General features: G+C 36.3%; 2 protein-coding genes and 1 long non-coding RNA gene across 4 annotated transcripts in view; 2 read left to right on the top strand and 1 right to left on the bottom strand.

Moving 5' to 3' along the window:
• USP53 (ubiquitin specific peptidase 53) overlaps positions 1–9,904 on the top strand; it is a 42,983-nt gene extending 33,079 nt beyond the window's left edge. For both annotated transcript variants that reach the window (XM_032292440.1, XM_032292439.1), the window contains 2 exons: positions 5,611–5,704; positions 6,748–9,904. In XM_032292440.1, coding sequence (XP_032148331.1) covers positions 5,611–5,704; positions 6,748–7,618 — 965 coding nt within the window. In that variant the 3' untranslated portion in view covers positions 7,619–9,904. The remainder of the gene's footprint in view (positions 1–5,610; positions 5,705–6,747) is intronic.
• Positions 9,905–12,893: 2,989 nt separating this feature from the next.
• On the bottom strand, positions 12,894–15,259 carry CUNH4orf3 (chromosome unknown C4orf3 homolog). Its single transcript, XM_032292444.1, has 2 exons — positions 14,792–15,259; positions 12,894–13,241 (listed from the first exon to the last, which is right to left on the bottom strand). Coding segments are annotated over exons 1-2 (201 nt in total). The 5' UTR covers positions 14,992–15,259; the 3' UTR covers positions 12,894–13,240.
• Positions 15,260–15,731: 472 nt separating this feature from the next.
• The window catches only part of LOC116560890, a 51,102-nt gene continuing 47,432 nt past the window's right edge, over positions 15,732–19,401 (top strand). The window contains exon 1 of the long non-coding RNA XR_004273190.1: positions 15,732–16,518. This is a non-coding gene — a long non-coding RNA (uncharacterized LOC116560890). The remainder of the gene's footprint in view (positions 16,519–19,401) is intronic.

Raw genomic sequence — 19,401 nt, 5'->3', positions numbered from 1 at the left:
TTTTTTAAAACTAAACTTTTGAGTTTGAAATTTACTTTGTAGCAAATTGGCAATATTTGCTTTTCATTTAAATTATAATCCCAGTGAGAAAAGAAATTATTGACTCCTGGTTTTTTATTTTGTAAAATCCCAAAATTTAGGTTTCAGATAGCATAGATTATTACGTATTAAAGTATCTTTCTACTCCTTTTAGTATATGGTAAATTTAGCCATAAATATTCATCTAGTTAAAGTTTGCTGATTTTTCTAAAATATTCAGATTTTGTTCAAATATATTTTTATTATAAATTCAGTTGTTGATTAGATTGTTGCTCTTGAATGTTTAGGGTTTGTAAATGTAATATTACCATTATTTTCTGAAATCTCATTATACAAGAGTGAAGATTACATTGTGCCAGCAGTTTGGTTTTATTGCTCTCTCTCTCTTTCTCTCTCTCTCTCTATATATATATATATTTATATATTGCTCTCTATATAACTTTTTATATATGTAGCTCTCTCTCTCTCTCTCTCTCTCTCTATATATATATATATATATCTATATATATATATAGCTCTCTCTCTCTCTCAATATCTCTCTCTCTCTCTCTCTCTCTCTCTCTGTATATATATGGATATATATGGATATATATATATGGAGAGAGAGAGAGAGAGAGAGAGAGATACACACACACACGTGTATTTTAAATGTAGGTCATTTTTTTCAGATGGAATATATATTTTGATTTCTTGAATACTATGTTTTGGGTTTTCTTTTTGCATACAGAATCAAAATTGGCATTATTAAAGTTTCTTGCCGTGATACTGAGGGTTTTTCCTGTGTCAGTTGTCAAAATTGGACTATCTTAGATTCGTGAATAACCTAGAGCCAAAATTCCTCATAAAGACACATGGATGTCTATGTCAGCAGAAGAGAAAAATAACATATCTATTTTTAAGTTAGTTGGAATTTTGAAGTCAGACCACTTGGTTGAATGCCTGCCACAGTGATATTAAAATTTCAAACATGTTCATAAATCTCTGCTGCCTCCTGCTGCCCATTGTATGAATAATTCATAAAATTAAAGAATTATTTAAGAACGACTTTTTTATTGTTTGTGAATGTTAAACTTGAAATTATGAATTGGCTAATAAGTGAAATAAACATGAAGTTAAAAATCACACTGAGTAGCAAATTACAGTTTCAACTTAACGATTAAGCTTTAAACGTTGACAAATTATTGAGGTTATTTTTGACATCTTATTATTTGTCACATCTATTTTTAATCATAAAATAGCTGTTGAAAAGAATGAAAAAGTTTTTGAGCCTGTGGCAGTATCTTGTTTACCCACAGTGATTTTTGGCAAAATTTTTGAGCCTCTGGCAGTATCTGGTTTATCCACAGTATTTTTCTTAAGCATGAAAAATAATATATTCCTTCTAGAGAGACTCTGGGATAAATTTTACTGCTGTTTAAAAGTTTTATGAGCATGGTGCTTATAGACTTGAGACAGGTGGGAGGGAAAAATAAGATTTGTCTCAATTCATACTTAACTTGTCCTGCACCACTGAGTTGGGAACATGATAGGCAGAGTAGAGGTGACTTAAAAGAAGTAAAACTGTTTTTGAGGCAGTTGTTTATTCTGCAGACCTTCGTTTGAATGTCTTTGTGTGCTAGATACTGTGCTAACTTCTGGGGAAATTTTTTTTTTAAAGGCACATATATAATCAGAGGGCTTACTGCAATTTAGTGGAAGTGTTAAATCTTAAATGAGTGCCAGGCTTATAATTCCTCTCATTCAACCATCTTAAGTTTTATTATTTACTATATAAGCAACATTGGCATAGAGGGTATTAAATTCTCATATATATTACATGACTTACATGACTCTTTCTTGGAAATTGCTTCCAAGATTTAACTTGCAGAACCTGATCATAATCAAATATAGATTCTTTTTCCCCTTTAGGGCAATACCTAAAAAGTATCTAAGATAAAGAACGCTTATTGTTTAAAAAATAAAGTTACTGCTTTAATAACTTTGATTTGTTTTCTTTGCAGTGTTCATAGATTTGGTGTACTGTAAAGTATAAGCAGGAGAATGAGAGCAAAATGAGATAAATGAACAAGATGAAAATGTCAACTAAAACTATAGGAGAATGCAGAAAAACTTACTAGAAATGTTACAGAAGTGTAGACAATTAATTGACAGTTCATGCTAATGCCATATATTTTGGTATCTTCTATGAGCATCAGCATGTTATTTGATGTTCATACTAGTGGCCTAATTTCATCAGAAGGAGGTTTAGTGTAATGACTTTGTATATTAATGACCTAGTATAGTAGGAAAAGCACTAGCTTTGGTGTGAACCCTGGATTGGTTTAAATGCTCCTACTTACCAGATATGTAGAATATTGGTTAGGTCACTTAACTTCCCTGAGCCTCAGTTTCCTCAAGTGTAAAAAGGGGAATTGTTTCACAGAACAGTTGTGACTGATGTTTTAAAAGACAACTATTATCACCTAGAACAGTAGTTTTCAAACTTTTGGGCCTCAGATATCTTTATAATCTTAAAGGATGTATGACCTCAAAGAGCTTTTGTTTCTATAGGTTATGTCTATCAACATTTGCTAGATTAGACACTAAATCTGAAACTTTAAAAATATTTATTCATTTAGAGAATAATAAACCCAATACATGCTAACACAAATAACATTTTAAAATGAAAATTATTGAAAACAAAAATTTAGTGAGATGAATGGCATTGTTTTATGCTTTCAAATCTCAGTTAATGCCTGGCTTCATATAAGATGGCTGGATTCTTGTTTTTGCATTCAGACTGTTGTGTTTTCATGTATGAAGAACATCCATTTACATGCAGATAATACAGTTGAAAATGGTAATATTTTAATAGCCTTTCCAAAAATTGTGGATATTCTTCTTTGACACTACACTAATACCAAGTAGTAGTTTCTTTAATGTAGTGTGAAATCTGAAACCACAGTATTTAACTTTTCATCCTCCATTACATTAAAATGCATTAGTCTGTCTTGTACTTTGAATGGATATTTTACACATGCATGATTTTATAACATTCATGTATAGTCATTTAAAAAATATTGGTTTGCTAAGTTATGTAGGCTTCCAACTGTTGATACATTTCATTAATATCTTTCTAAAAACTATTTTTGTTAGTATTACCATAGATACTAACAGGAAGCCTTTATAAGTATTAGTTGCAAAACTCATGGTGATGGATACAAATTTTCCAAAATTCTTACTTTCATTTCAAAGCCTGAATTTTATCACCAGTAATAAATATTGCCAGTTATTTTCCGTGAAATGACAGGTTCATTATTTTCAAGAAAATGTCTGCCAGTACCCAAGTCTGAATAACCAAAGTTTGTCATCTTTTCAGGTGAAAGTGGTGTTCTGTGAAAAACCAGCTAAATTCAGCTGACAACTCAAACAATCCTATAAATGCTTTTTCTTGAAACAGCTGTCATGTTTGGTATTACCACAGCGAAAATGCTTTATGTATACTTCCCATTTCCTCACATAGAATAATAACAAGACATGCAAATTAATAAAATAATTGTTACTGCTTCAAGCATTCTTTAAATGAAACTGGCTTTAAAAAAAAAACACAAAGTGTATGGCAATGAAAAATATAGTTAGTACATTTTAGTTGTTGCCTTGAATTATGCCAGCAGTTTTATCCATTATTGTTTTTGTACCATCAGTGTAAATGGCATCATAGTCAGAAAGAAAAATGACATCCTAATATTATCATGAAAATAGTTTGACTTCATAGACCCCCTGAAATTGTCTTGGGAACCTCCAGGGTTCCAAGCCCACACTTCGAGAATTGCTAAGCTAGAATAATCTTAAGACTTGGTACATATTGGGTATTCCATAAACTGTAGCTATCATTATTGTGGTGATAACCAAGATAACTTTATACAATTTCCTACTTCTCATTTCTAACATAAGCAGGTGTTCATCATAAGATGACGTTGTTCACAAAGTAATTAAAGATACTTTTGTGCTTTGTCGATATGTTGGTGCTTGTGACTCTTCTATCAGTATATTGGTGTCCCAGGCCCCTTGTGCCTTAGTAAAGGAAAAAGCTCCCTGTAGACTTTCAGGTCCTTAGCTATAAAGCACTTGCTTTCCCATAAGGGGGAATCAAAAACTTAGATAGTCTTAGGTAAACTTTTGTATAAATCCAAATGTCTTAGTTCCCTTTTCTTCGTCTCTAACCTTTAAAATAGTTTTTAGTTTTCAGGGTTTTGTTTGTTCAGTTGGGCCTACTTTATCTGTAGTCTGGACATCAATTTCTTTTAGTTGTATTAAAGTTTAGAGGGCAATAGTCATTTTTATTAGAGCTGTTTTAGTTAAGGTCATATTTTGTAGAGAGAAATCCAAATGTAGATAATGCTTTACTCTGAACATTAATATTGTTAAAGGCTCTCCAGTGAATTCTCCTAGAATTGTTGTTCAGAGGGAAATAGATCTGCTATATGTTATGTGGTGCCACATTGGCCTTTAGGCCCTAATCAATAGCTAGCTATAATTAAAAAGAGAGAGAGAAAATGGTTAATTTGGTGTCAGAAATCTTATGTAACAGGCTTAGAAATATGAAGATAGTTGGAAGTAACAAAAGTCACACTGTAAATTAGTTTTTTCATAAGACTTCATTAAAATTAAATTAAAAAACTATTTGGTGCCTATTAAATGTCAAAACCAGGGGATCAAATTAAGTATCAATTATAAGGCGGCAATATGGGATCATGGTTAAGAGCACAGACTTTTGAGTCAGACAGATGGAGTTCTGTATACATACATATATATATATATAGGCATATATATCACAGAATATGTGATATATAGATATATAGAGATATATATAACCAAGGTTATAGATATATATGGTTATATAACCTTAGGTAAGTTACTTAACCTTTCTAAGCCACTGTTTTCTCATCTCTAACATCAAGATGATAGTGTTCTTTATAAAGTTATTGTAAAGATTAAATGAAATACCCACTTTTCACAACTTGAGTAAGCAGTCAATAAATGGTAGCTAATTAGTAGTCGTGTATTTTATATGCTGTCATAATAACCTCCTACCAATTTTAATTCAGTTTAAGTTCCTAATATTCCCATGAGGTAGGTAAAATGGACTATCATTATCCCATTATATAAATGAAAACTGAGATTTTAAGAAGTTAAGAGGCTTGTTTACCTACCCATAATTAGTGAGTCCAAACTTCAACTCAAGCCAGCAGTCTTCAAATGTGGATTTTTTTCACCGTAACACTTTGTCAGTAAAGATCTTATCTCATGTAATAGGGGAAACATATACACAGATCTGCATCACCAAGCAGGAACAGCACTATTCTGTCATTGATGACACCCTCAAGTGATGATAAAATGAAGAAATTTTGTATAAAGTATTCAAAAAAGAACAGTTATTTTGAGTTGTCTTATTCACTTTTTTAATTGGAAGAGAATTACCTGTTTATAGAAAACTATGTAAATATAAAAATATAAATGAAATAAATTCTATAAGATAATTTAAATAATTTTGTTTTCCTCATCTCTCCTCCCCACCCCACACCACCCTAGGCTTTAGAAAAGAACTCAAGAACTTGGAAGCAGGCTATAAATCTCATGAGTTCTACCCAGAATCACATTTACAAATAAAAAATCATTTGATAAGGTAACCATAATTTTTTTCCCTAAGTACATGTATTATAGGCACATTGTTTATCAGAAGGGCATAAATATTTATTATTACTTTGAAAGCAATGGGTCTACAGTATTAGGATGCCTTTCTTATTGGGAATCATTAATAGAATGTGGATCTAAGGAGAAAGTGTACAAAGTACCAGGTACAGCACCTGATTATCTGTTTCAATGCTCACAGCATTCTTATGAGGTAGGTGGTATTTTACAAGAGAAAATTTGAAGCTTAGATTAAGTAATGTGACCAAAACAACTGAGCTGAGATTTGATTGTAGCTCCATCTACCTAGCAAAGCCTCAACTCTCTTTAACCATTGCATTCCAATTCAATTCATGTAATTCATATGAGAAGAATAATTTGCAATACAGTATCATTTACCCTTACCTTAGAAGGTAACTATTACCTAAATGTAATCATTATTTTAAACTAGTATACAGCAGGGTGTGGCGTGGTGGCACTATCTGTAATCATAGCTACTGAGGAGGCTGAGGCAGTAGGATCACTTGAGGCCAAGAGTTTGAAGCCAGCGGAGGCAACATAGCAAGACCCCTACCATAGCAAAATAAAATAATTAGCATACTATACTGCTACATATCAAAATTTAAATATTCTATCTCTATTGCCTTTAAAGTTTGGAATCTTACTGGGGAGATGTTTTAGGGTATTGTTTAACTGTTAACACTTTCCTCAAGTTCTACATTTTGTCACAAATAAATGTAATTTTAGTGTTGTCAATTGAAGTGGGTTTTAAAATTACATTTCTAATTATTAGAAATGGGATTCTGGTAATGATGGGTGTTTCTGGTAAACACTCATATTCTGACATAAAGATTTTGGATTTGGAGAGAGTTGAAAATGTTAATGGTTACAAATATCTTTCCATTTTTGTGGTTTTGTTATAAAAATAATATAAACTGTATTTGGGGAAAATCAAACTACAAAACACATGTTTATTTTCTCCTAGTTTCACATATTTGCATAGGGTGTTCTAGCTTTGTTTTTATTTTCATATTCCAGATCACATATACATGAAGCCAATGGAAAGTTATTTCCTTCATCCAGTCTACAAATACCCAAGGACCATAATACCAGAGAACACATCCACCAGTCAGAAGAACAGAAACTTGAAAAACCAAATGAATGCAAATTTTCTGAGTGGCTTAATATTGAAAATTCTGAGAGAACAGGTTTGCCTTTTTGTGCTGATAACTCTGCTTCTAGGAAGAGACTGAACAGAAATGAACCATGTTTATTATGGTCTTCACACCTAAGAACTGTTGGGTTAAAGCCAGACACTGCTCCTTTCATCCAGCAGCAAAATATGGATCAATGTTACTCTGAGGACTCTCTATCCACAGAATGTATAAGTCAGTCAGCCTGCAGATCTGATGGGTGTCAGATGCCAAAACTTTTTTGCCAGAATCCACCACCCCCTTTGCCACCAAAGAAACATGCTATAACCAGCCTGCCACAGTCAGAGAAAAGTGAATCTACACCTGATGTCAAACTTACAGAGGTGTTTAAAGCTACTTCTCATCTTCCGAGGCACAGTTTAAGTACAGCTTCAGAACCAAGTTTAGAAGTGAGTAAACATATGAATGATGAAAGACATAAAGAAACATTTCAAGTGAGAGAACGCGTTGGCAACACACCAAACTGCCCATCCAACTCCTCAACTAACGATTTTCAGGCAAACTCAGGTGCTGTTAATGTCTTTTGTCAACCAGAACTAGACTCTATTTCTACCTGTCCAAATGAGACAGTGTCATTAACTACCTATTTTTCAGTTGATAGCTGCATGACAGATACATATAGATTGAAATACCATCAGAGGCCCAAGCTCTCTTTTCCAGAAAGCAGTGGCTTTTGTAATAATTCACTATCTTAGAGTGTAAAAGGGCTAGGACCTGTGTTACATAATAGTCTTGGTTCAAGCTGCCCTTCTGAACAAAGATACAAACCTAGCATACATTCTAATAGGTAAATGGTAAAATTGACACTAACTTTTACTTCTTAGAGGCCATTTAAATATAATAGGAACCTACTGACCAAACCTAGTGATACATAAAATTAAAGCCCATAGTATTTTTAAAGTTGTTAATCACTATACATGTACATGTGTGTGTGTTTGTATATGTGTATACACAAATATAATTTTATGATCAATATATTAGATATTTTAGAAATTGCCTTTGAATAGTCTTGGCATGCCATGAAAAACGGAAAATTAGGGAGATGTAATAATTCATTTGCCATATTTGAATAAAAATTAAATTTGCCCCTCTTATTTTGTGACCAGTAGACCTGCAAGTATTAAACTAACCAGTATTCATGTGTGGAGATTATTATAAACTATGCTAATTGAGAAGTACCAGGTGATACATAGCTTGGTACTTTTTTGTCAAAGAATTATTTGCTTTTTGAAGAAGCACTTTCTAATGGGTAACCAGAAAAGGGCTTCACCCATTTGCTTTCGACTTCTATGATAGTCTACTGCATATGATCCCTTTAAGTGTCTTTAAAAAAATGACTTATGAATTCGATAGCATTTGGAAAAAAATGCCTTAATGATCTTAACAATTTGTAAATCTTCAGGATCAGATGGAATTTTGCTCCTAGAACTTTTGTCTTCAGAGTATCTAGTTAAGATAAATTAGGCCTTTGACTATTACAGGTATTCATAAATATTACTTTAGCCATTTAAGTTAAAATAAATGGCTTAAACTTTAATATATTTATTTATCCCATTACTTTTTTTCTAATTTTATATGAAATGTGAAAAGTCTTTATTTTGGTTTACTTTGGGCTGCTATCCACCAGTGTTAGGAATTAATGTAGAGACCCTCTTATTGGGAATGTCATAGCAACTGCCTACATTTTCTTTGCTATATTACTTGCTTATAGGTTGTCAATCCATTTTATTTGAATTTGAAAATCTATCTAGGTTTCCAGATTAAATTTCTGCCTTTCACATATAGAGTTTAATTTTAATGAATGTTTAATTAGAGTAGCCTTCTCTTTTGTTCTACTCTGAACAAATAGTAATTTTACTCCAAGTACTTTTCATGAAGAGGGCTTTGAAAATTAAAGGAATTTTTATTATAATGGTAACTTATGAGTAAAAATAAGTTACTTTGCCTTATTTCATTAGTTATTTTATTTTGTACTATGCTGGTAAACTGATTGTGGTTTAGAATAGTTTTATGTTCACTCCAAATAACTGAGAAGCAGAACTAGTTTTCTGTACATTCCTAAATGGATAAACCTCATAATTCAATAAACTAGTAAATTAAGCAACTTAACTGATTCCATAAATCTTGTTAAAACATTCTAAAATTCTGTAAATAATTTAATGTGAATACTGTTAAACAGAAAATAATTGCTTATAAAAGTCTAACTTCAGCCAGTTACCAAGTCTTGGGCAAATTTTATCTTCGACCTATAGTTTTTACTAGCCTTTTCTAACCATAATAGTGAGTGATAATTACTTTATAGTGTTGTTAGAAATACTTGAATGCCAAATTTTATCTTTTAAGAAAGTTTATTTTTAACATCATTTTTTAGTATGGAGAGTTTGTAAATAATGTAAAGTTTGTAAACTTGTATTTAATATACCAATGTTTTTAATTACTGCTTTTATAACATTGTAAAATACTAGAAACATGGGCTTCAAGTTTTTTAATAGCTTTCAGAAAGTTTGTGCATTTTTTTTTCTATTTGGTTAAGATGTGAGTTGGAAATGTATTATTGGAAACATTTAAACTAATTTTTATATTTAACAGCAGTTTCAGAGATTTGTCTTTTCAACTCAGTTGAGTTGTAGACATCAAATAGAAATGTTTTGCCTCTTTTAAGTACTGTCCAGTTGAAACCTCCTGAACCATGTAATGTACTGCTACACAAACTAGAAACTGACCATTTAATGTTGTCAACACTCCAAATACAAATATATATATATACTAATCATTTTATTACATGTAAAATTTTTACATCTAGGGTGCCTATTTATTTTTACAGATGTTTTCATCTGGTTATAAGCTTATTATAACTTTGTAAATAATTCAGCCAACAATTATAATGTTTAAAATACTTACCTTCAGAATGTTATATTTTCATGTGAAATCAATTTCTTCTAGTTCAAAAAAAATTTAAGATAAACTGATTTTTAAGTTTATATGATTCGGCTTCTCTTTGCATTCATGAACTGTGTGTCACCCTCCCCTAATGTGGATTATTATGGGACTTGTTAAGTCAAGGGTACTTGGAATTTCTCTGATCATAAAACGTATCTATCACAGGAGGGCCTAAGAGTTAAACTCCAGCAAGGTCTAAAGCACAGCCCCTTAGAAAAGGAGTTGGCAAATTTTCTATAAAGATAGAAGATAATTTAGGCCTTGTGGACCATAATATTTCTGTTAACAACTACTCAACTCTGTAGTGTGAAAGCAGCCATAAACAATATGTAAATGAATGGGCATGGATGTTTTCCAGTAAAACTTTGTCAACACTGAAATCCAGATTGCATATATCTTTCACGTCCTGAAAGTCTTTTTTCCCCTCAATTTAAAATGTAAAAACTATTCTTGGCTCACAGGCTGAAGTCTCCAAATGTACTCCCATTGCCACTTATGGACTGAGTATTTGCAGCTCTTTACATCCTAAAACATTCAAGTTAAGCCCCCTAAAAACTATCCCTTGCAACTGCTAATAAGCCAATTCATTTCAAAAGAAACTACTAAAATAATCATTTCATTTTATATAAAATTGTGTGAAATTTACAGAAGAATTTATCAGAGTAGCCACATTGATTTTCTTTTGATATCTTTTTTTTTTTTTTGTCCTGTTATCTTAGCAAGTTTGCAACTTTTCTTGGTGTTCCATTTATCCACTTCTTAAAAGCCTTCAAAGTGTGGGCAATGTAAGCAGTCACTACTTGAAATGGCACAGTTTAACGGTAGGTACAATTTCTTACCATCTGTAGGAAAGATTCAACCTTCATACTGCCATCATTTTAAAAATACTATTTACAGTCATGTCATATTACTAAGTCAGGATTCTCTATAGAAAGAGAATCAACAGAATATATATAGACATATAGAAAGAAATTTATTTTGAGGGATTGGCTCGTGATTATAGAGGCTGAGAAGTCCCACAGTCTGCTGTCTGCAAACAGTAGGCCCAGGAAAGCTAATAGTGTAGTTCTAGCCCAAACCCAAAGGTCTGAGAACCAGGGGCCCTGGTCTGTGTATGAGAGCCAGAGAATCAGGAGAACCAATGTCCAAGGATAGAACATGGATGTCCCAGTTCAAGCAGAGAGAAGAGAGAATTGCCCTTCCTCTGCCTTTTTATTCCAGCCAGGACCTGAAGGGATTGGATGACACCCACCCACAGTGGAGTGAGTGGCTCTTTTTTATTCAGTCTACTGATTCAAATGCTAATCTCTTCTAGAAACACTTTCATGGACAAACCCAGAAATCTGAGCATCTCCTAGGATAATCAAGATGACATGTAAAATAAACCTTCACACCAAGATCTCTCCATCTTCACTATACCAGAAATTTTCAGAATATCTGATAGTTGTGGTTGTTGGCTGATTTTAGGCTCAAAAAGGTAATATGAATTATGATTGGAAGTCTGTGTGTGACCTAACAGTAAACTATGTAAGAAACACACACACACACACACACACACACACACACGTTAATTACCTCACAATCTCACCACCAGTTGTTTGTTACAATAAAACCAGCTATATAAGTAAACATTTATTAGACAAAACCATTAGCAAGCAGTGCAGAAACAGTTCATACAATCAATTTGGTACTCAGTGAAAAATCCCAGTTCTGTGTGCCTATAGCTGTTTCAACCATATCTTCCATAAATTGTTCTCTTTAGGTTGATGCAACAAAACCCTCAAGGCATAATTGCTAACTTTATAGTCAGCATCAGGCAATTAAAAATCTCCAAAATCAATTCCAGACTTTTCTGAAAGGTAGGAAGATACACAGAGAATTTACCAGATCTTATACCCTGTTTAGAAGGGAGGGAAATATCCCTAAAATATTTAAGACAGTTCACATATACTGAATGCAAGTAATTTCAACAAGAGCCCACTTCTACCATTCCTCATGTAAAGCCTTTAGGGCTAACAGAAATATTTTCTTTTTGAGACAAGGTCTCACTCTGGTGCCCAGATTTGAGTGCAGGGCCCCATCTCGGCTCACTGCAACCTCCACCTCCCACCTTCAAGAAATTCTCGTGCCTCACCATCCCAAGTAGTTGAGACTATAGGTGTGTGCCAACAGGCCCAGCTAATATTTTTGTATTTTTTAGTAGAGACAGGGTTTCACCAGGTTGGCCAGGCTGGTCTCAAAACTCTTGACCTCAAGTGGCCAACTGCCCTTGGCCTCCCAAAGTGCTGGGATTATAGGTGTAAGCCACTGTACCCAGCCAACATTTTCTATTAGTTACTACAGCTTAGAGTAGCTGCTATGGGATTGTGGCCTTTTTGATTAAATACTAGCTGATCAACCCTTGAATGTAAATTCTTGTTTTATAACATTTAGATTTAAATAACAATAAGCTCCATGGAGTCAAGAATCCCTTTTTGTTTTGTTCACTGCTGTGTCTAAGATAATGCCTGGCTCAAATATTTGTTGAATGGGTAAATATGCTGACTTTGCTGAAGTATTTAAGCAAGTCACAGACATTATAAAAATAAAGGTTTTGGCCACAAGCATACTTAATGCAAGTAAATCAAAATGATTTATTAACAGTAATAAAAAATAGGTTTGAAACACATAGGAGGCTCAAGAGTTTAAAAGGGAAAAAGGGGGAGATACCCAGGTAAGAGGACATGCATGCTAGCTTTCCAATACTTTCACACTACCTATTTTTTCTAAGACTGTATCAACCTGTTGCCCATAACCTATCTTTTCAAAACAGAGTTCAACGAAACCTAAAAATTTAAAATGGAACTTAGAGGCAGTAAATACACCGGGGGCCTACATTTTCCATATATCTTATTTTTATACAGCCTCTGTGCAATCTAAGAATACTTTGTTCCTTCTCTCAAAATCTTTCCCTGCTTTTGAATAATTTACTTTTGAATTCATATAAACCTTCGCTTATGAGTCGCCATATTCCTTGCATATTAAATCCTGAACAACTCTTAAAACATTAAGACATTACTATATTTCTTAATTAATACACAAAACCTTTAAGTACAAATGTTTTTCTATTCAGCCCCTGTAAAGCCATCGGATGTCTGAAACGTTTTTAAACATGAACCAAAAGGTTTAATTTTAACAACTTAGTGAGGAATGGGTGAAATCCTACCAATTTAATAGAGTTCTGCAAATTAGTAACAAAGTGTAAAATGAAAGGAAGGGTCCCTTGGAGATTTGAAATTCTTCTGTTGAAAGTCCTGTCTTCTTTATTCAAGACATTTGTAGCCATTTTCAGAATTCACTCAAGAACGAACTTCTTAATATGGGTATCACCAAATGAGTCTGTAAAAAGCAAGTATTTGTCAGCAATATTTGCTTTATGTTCCCAGTTTAACACTTTATGCCTACTTCAGAAAATCTTGTTTTCACCACTTGTCTATTCCTAAATGATTTATATATTGATTTAAAAAGAGCCTGGAACATTTCAGGTAAGGCCTCCATTTTCTATCCAGAGCTGAAAACTCAGGTCATAAACACACACACCACACACACACACACCCCCCACTGTATTTGAGATCAGTCTCCACCAAAATAAGGAGGGAGAGTGAAACTCCCTTTACAAATGGTTTGACAGAATTTTATAAAAATCCCTATCCCTTTAGCCATCCTCCCCATTCATCCCTCTGCCTCCCCTGCCCACTGCCCCCGACTTTGTTTGAGACAGGGTTTTGTTTTGTCACCCAGACTGGAGTATAGTGGTGTATTCACAGCTCACTGATGCCTTGACTTCCCCAACTGAAGCAATCCTCCTGTTTCAGCCTCCCAAGTAGCTGGGACTACAGGCGTGAGCCACTGTGCCTCGCCCTGTCTTCTCTTACTACACCAAGTAATCATACAGTGAGGCCTAAGACTCCCAAATCTTTGTGAAAATATAGGGATGGGGGATGAGGGTTGGGCATAAGTGACTGTCTATCAAGAAGTGAGAATTTCAGAAGTAACTCACGGTGACTAATGAGTTAACTTACAGTGAGTGAACAATCAATTCCAAAGTCCAATAGAGCTGTCTAGATGGGCTACACTGCTTTTCTCCCATAGGCGCTCTCTTTCATCTCACTGCTTCTCCTTATCACCATCTCCACCTGGTATCTGTTTCCTCTGCCCTATTCTGTAAGTTCCCTTCCTTTACCCTCTGCCAGAATTGTCTTTTCAGAATGAGTAACGATGAAAATGGAGAGCATGGGTTTTACAAGTGAACTCTACAGAATTTTGTGACTTGGTGTTTTAGGATACGTGGATGTGTGTAATAAAAAGCCAAAAGTGTCTCGGGTTTCTGGGAGGTAACGTTGGATAAAGTTGACCTTTACTGAAATGAGAACACTGAAAGGCAAGTAAATTCGGGTAAGAAGCTGTTAAGAGTTCAGTTACGGACATGTTAAGTTTGAGACAGCTGCGTGGTCTGCTCATGGTCAAACAGCTGTATAGTAACAATAGCTTTCATTGGGCAGTTACAACTGTCAGGCAACACGCAAATCACTACGATCTCAATCTTCACTACACCCCTATGACCTGGTGAGTACCGGCCCCAAATGACTGATGAAAAAATAAAACTCCAAAAAGCGAAATAACTTCTCCGGTTGCTTCATGGTGCTGCAGGAACTCAAGCCTATCTGGTTCCATTCCAAATCATGAGAAAATATGACGCCAAGTTTTCTCCACACTTCTTTGGAGACTCCCATGGACGTGCCAAGGAAGGACATTTCACTCCTAGTCCTCCTCCCCCACCCACCCGACTGCGCCACTCACCAGCTGTGTGATCTTGGACATATTCATTCTTCTCCCCGCCCAAAATAGAGCAAGAATTACCACTCCAATTCTGCATTCAAGATACTCACCATGGCAAAAAATACACGAAGAGAAATACCACCGCGTCGAAAAGGATGAAGAGCCAGAGGTCCAACCAGTAGGAGTGTTTAGGAAGCCCGTTTGTCCCGGACTGAGGCCGCACATCGAGGTTCTGCCTCCCTGCCTCGCTCTGGCCTCGCCGCTCCCGGGGACCGTCTCGACCATCACCAGCCGGTGCGTCCACCTCCATCTCGCTCCTGCAGCTTCGTAACAACCCTAAAACCTGAAAATGTCTCGGTTCCCGGACTTTGGTGTTCGCCGCACCGGAAACTAAGCTGAGTCCCACCGCCCGCGCAGTCCGCCGCGCCCCAGCTTCCGGAATGCCCTCGGAGCTTACGCATCCCAGCGCGCAGGCGTCTGGTCCGGCTTTCCGCTGCCTACGTGACCACCGGCCTGAAGCGCGGCCTCAGCCCGGACGCTGTATTGATGGGCCCGCCCACTTCTACCTCGCGGCCTCCCAAGCTGGAAGCTGGTTGTTCAGGTTTCGCTGGAAGTAATACACTTTCCTTCCACTGAAAGGCCGGTTCCTGTCAGGTGATGGACTCCTCCCTGGAACTGCCCAGGGGATCCTTATGCTAACGTGTTAGGAAGGCCCCCTCCGGAGGATTTTGTACCGTCTCTAGCATTTTACACTGAATATGTGAAACAGCAGTAATGAAGTGGACGTCCTACTCACGGGCCTGAGTTTCTAAACGGGCCAGAGAGCAGCATGTGAGCATTTTGCAAGTACTTAATGGGAGTGAGTTTAAGAATAAGCCAGCGGCGCCGCCTGTAATTCCAGCACTTTGGAAGCCGAGGCGGGCAGATCACCTGAGGTCAGGAGTTCGAGATTAGCCTGGCCAACATGCTGAAACCCTGTCTCTACTAGGAGAAAAAAAAAAAAAAAAAAGAGTCAGGCGCAGTGGCAGGCGCCTGAATCCCAGCTACTTGGAAGGCTGAGGCAGGAGACTCGCTTGAACACAGGACTTGGAGGCTGCAGTGAGCCGAGATCGCACTACTGCACTCTAACCTGCGCCACAGAGGAGAATCAAAAGTTATTTCAGTTTGAGTGTGAGCCTCAGCAAGAATAGAATGCTAGCAGGAAGAAAATGACCCATACTGTCTGGATTTTACCTGGTGGGTCCAGTTTCAAATATTCTTTCTTGTCACAGTATGAATCCTGAATTTTTCATAAAATATGCGCCCCCAGACATATAAGTGGTTCTCTTGGTGCATACTAAATGCAGATAAGACTCTGTAATTGTATTTTTACAGAAAGTCATTAAATCGTCACAAAACCTCCTTGAAGGGGGTAGTACTCCATTTTATAGAATTAGAAAATGAGACACAAAAGGAGTGAATTGTCTAAGGTTACTAAAAAAATTATAAAGCCTAAAGTTAACTCCAAATCCAGCATTCTTAAAGCTGTTCCATAGCTTCCTAACCCTGCTCCATTTTGCCTCCCAATCAATTGCCAAGATTTAGCGACAAAGATAGTGTATAACCTTTAAAGAAAAATGCCACCGTCTGTTTCTTCAAAGAAAAATGCTTTGTAGATTCTGGGATGAGAGGGCCATTACCTGAGAATTAATTAGATTATGTGCTGTGTTTCAGATTGCCTGATGGTAGTAGACAAGAAGACCCTGGGCTTAAATGCCATTGAATATTTATAAAAATTAGGAAAGGCAAGTAAACAGTCCCTCCTACCAGAGATGGAAGCCTTCTTCTTGCTGATAAGGTAAGATCAATTACTCCTATTATTGAAGTAGGATTGATAAAAATATTTTGTAATTATTAATGTTGAAGAAGCATGACATAAACTGAACAGGTCTTGAAATGGTTTTTAAGCTTGTCTTTGGCACAGAATCACATGCTTATCATGAGGAGATGTTAATAGTATGGTCTGATCTTGAGTCAGGAGTGTCTGTCAGACTTGGAAGAGTAATTAATGCAAATAAGGTGGGATTATTTAAACCAAATTCAGTTGAAAGATTCTATTTCCGACTTTACCCCACTGATTGTTGATTATTCCACATTACAGAAATGAGTTCAGAATGTGTTGTAGCTGGTCTCGAACTACTGACCTCAGGTGAGCCTTCTGCCTCAACTTCTTAAAATGCCGGGATTATAGGCATGAGGTACCTTGCTCAGTTGGCATTTGCCATTTTCAAAACAATTTAAATTTTAAAAAGTACTGTACTGAAATCCAGGTTCACCTTCAGTCATGCAATACCTCTGCACTTGCCCAATCACCTTGAACTTTCTACTTCACATGTTCAAGTGAAAACTATGTACCAGGGACTACAGATTGAATCATTGGAATGCACCATGATCCAACACATCCATAATTCTGTCAGCATAATTAATCTGATTAGGCTGGGGTGGAGAAGGCAGTATATGAAAATGCTGTAACAATCAGGCCAAAGATAGCTAAGTGTTTTAAAGAAGATGTTACAGATCTTCTGAGTGCAGTAAGTTCTCAACAGGCAGATCATTAATTTGGCTTTAACCTAAGGGATAATGCAAGTTTTTTATGCAGCTCTCAAGCCAGTATGTCCATGTAATAAAGCATCCTCATGAACATCCTAGGAATTAAACTAATTTTATAGAATAACCAATCTAACAGTGGAGAATTTGGTTATTGTAATTTTTATCTGGAAATATATGTGTTTATCTTATTCTTTCTCATTTTAACTTCATCTTTTCCTCCTTTTCAAATTGGGTACCTGTCCAAACAATAGCCCTGGTGAACAGGTTATTTCTCCAACTTCTGGGTCATTTCATTCATTTTGTTCTTACTGTTCTCTTCCTTTTTTTTTTTTTTTTTTTTGAGACGGAGGCTCACTCTGTTGTTGCCCAGGCTAGAATTCAGTGGTGCAATCTTGGCTCACTGCAACCTCTTTTTTCTTTTTTTTTTTTGAGATGGAGTCTTGCTCTGTCACCCAGGCTGAAGTGCAATGGCATTATTTTGGCCCACTGCAACCTCCCTGCTAAGTTCAATTGATTTTCCCTGCCTCAGCCTCCTGAGTAGATGGGATTACAGATGTCCGCCACCACACCCGGCTAATTTATGCATTTTTAGTAGAGGCAGAGTTTTGACCGGACTGGTCTCGAACTCCTGATCTCAGGTGATCTGCCTGCCTCGGTCTCCTAAAGTGCTGGGATTACAGGCTGAGCCACCGTGCCTGGCCTGTTCTCTTCTATTCTTACTCCTTTGTATACCTTTGGTAGTTTTCTTTGTTTGAGAGTTGTATTATCTGCTGGGCACTGTTGTTCATGCCTGTAATACCAACTTTGGGAGGCCAAAGTGGGTGGATTGCTTGTGTCGAGGTATTCAAGACAAGCCTGAGCAACATGGCAAAATCCCATCTCTACCAAAAGTACAAAAGTTAGCTGGGTATGGTGGCACACCCCTGTAGTCCCAGCTACTTGGGAGACTGAAGTAGAAGGATCGCTTGAGGTCAAGGCTGCAGTGAACTGCGATCGTACCACTGCACTTCAGCCTGAGCTACAGCAAGATCCTGTTCCCTCGCTGCTCTAACAAAGAATTGTACTGTCATTATAACTAGGTTGCAGCTTCTTTTTTATCTTCATCTTGGTCTTTAGCTGTTTCCACCTTTATACCCACTGTTAATCTGACTCCACTCTACTCAGCCAACCTGGCGCCCAGCAAACATTCTTTGCTCCAGTCTGAGTGCTTTCTTCTATCTTCCTCATGGAAACTGTTCTCTTGGCCTCTGGGCTTTGGTTCATGATGTTCCTGTTAAACTGGAAAGCTTTCTCACCGCTCTAAATCCTACTCATCCTTGGGGCCCCGATTTAAGTGCCAACTTCGTAAAGTTTCCTTCACTAAAATTCACATTGATCTCTCCATTCTTGATATTTCTAACATACCAATTGTGAAAACTTCACATTTAACTTGTTCCTAACTTCTTTCTATGTCATGTTTTCTTCATGGAAGGAGGGTTGTTTTCTCAAGATCAAGGCAGTGAGTGAAGTATTTGTTTCCATAGTTTTTGCCTTCCACTAGAACCTATTATTTCACTCTGCATTCTGTAATGGCCTCCTATTAATGGGGCTATGTATTAGACTGGTCATCTTTCAAAATTTCCCTACCTCTGACTCAAAAAATACTGAAATTTTCTTGATTTTGTCTGGCATATTGGCTTGCTTTCTAGCAATTTTATGTAAACTTTCTCCCCTTTTAGAGTATTAAGTTTTGTTCATTTGTTTTGTGACAGGGTATTGGTCTATCAACCAGGCTTGAGTGCAGTGGTGCTATCAGAGTTCATGGCAGCCTTGAACTCCTGGGCTCAAACAATCCTCCCACCTCAACTTTCTCAGTAGGTAGGACTGTAGGCACACACTGCCATGCCAGACTTGCTTTTTATTAATGTTTATTTTTGTAGAAATGGGGTTTCACTATGTTGCCCAGGCTTTTCTCAAAATCCCAGCCTCAAGCGATCCTCCTGCTTCAGCCTCTCAAACTGCTGGGATTACTGGCATGAGCCACTGAGCCTGGCAAATATTACATGTTCTTTAAAGGAGAGACAGTACTTTTGCCATCTTTGTAATCTCCACAGCCCTTTAAACAGTGTCTTCAACGTGGAAGAAATTAAAT

This window comes from Sapajus apella, unplaced genomic scaffold (genome assembly GCF_009761245.1).
Source record: "Sapajus apella isolate SASKATOON/1434 unplaced genomic scaffold, GSC_monkey_1.0 scaffold27, whole genome shotgun sequence".
Classification (NCBI taxonomy): Eukaryota; Metazoa; Chordata; class Mammalia; order Primates; family Cebidae; genus Sapajus; species Sapajus apella.
The sequence above is the reverse complement of the archived record's forward strand: the minus strand, read 5'-3'. Positions and strand labels throughout refer to the sequence as shown.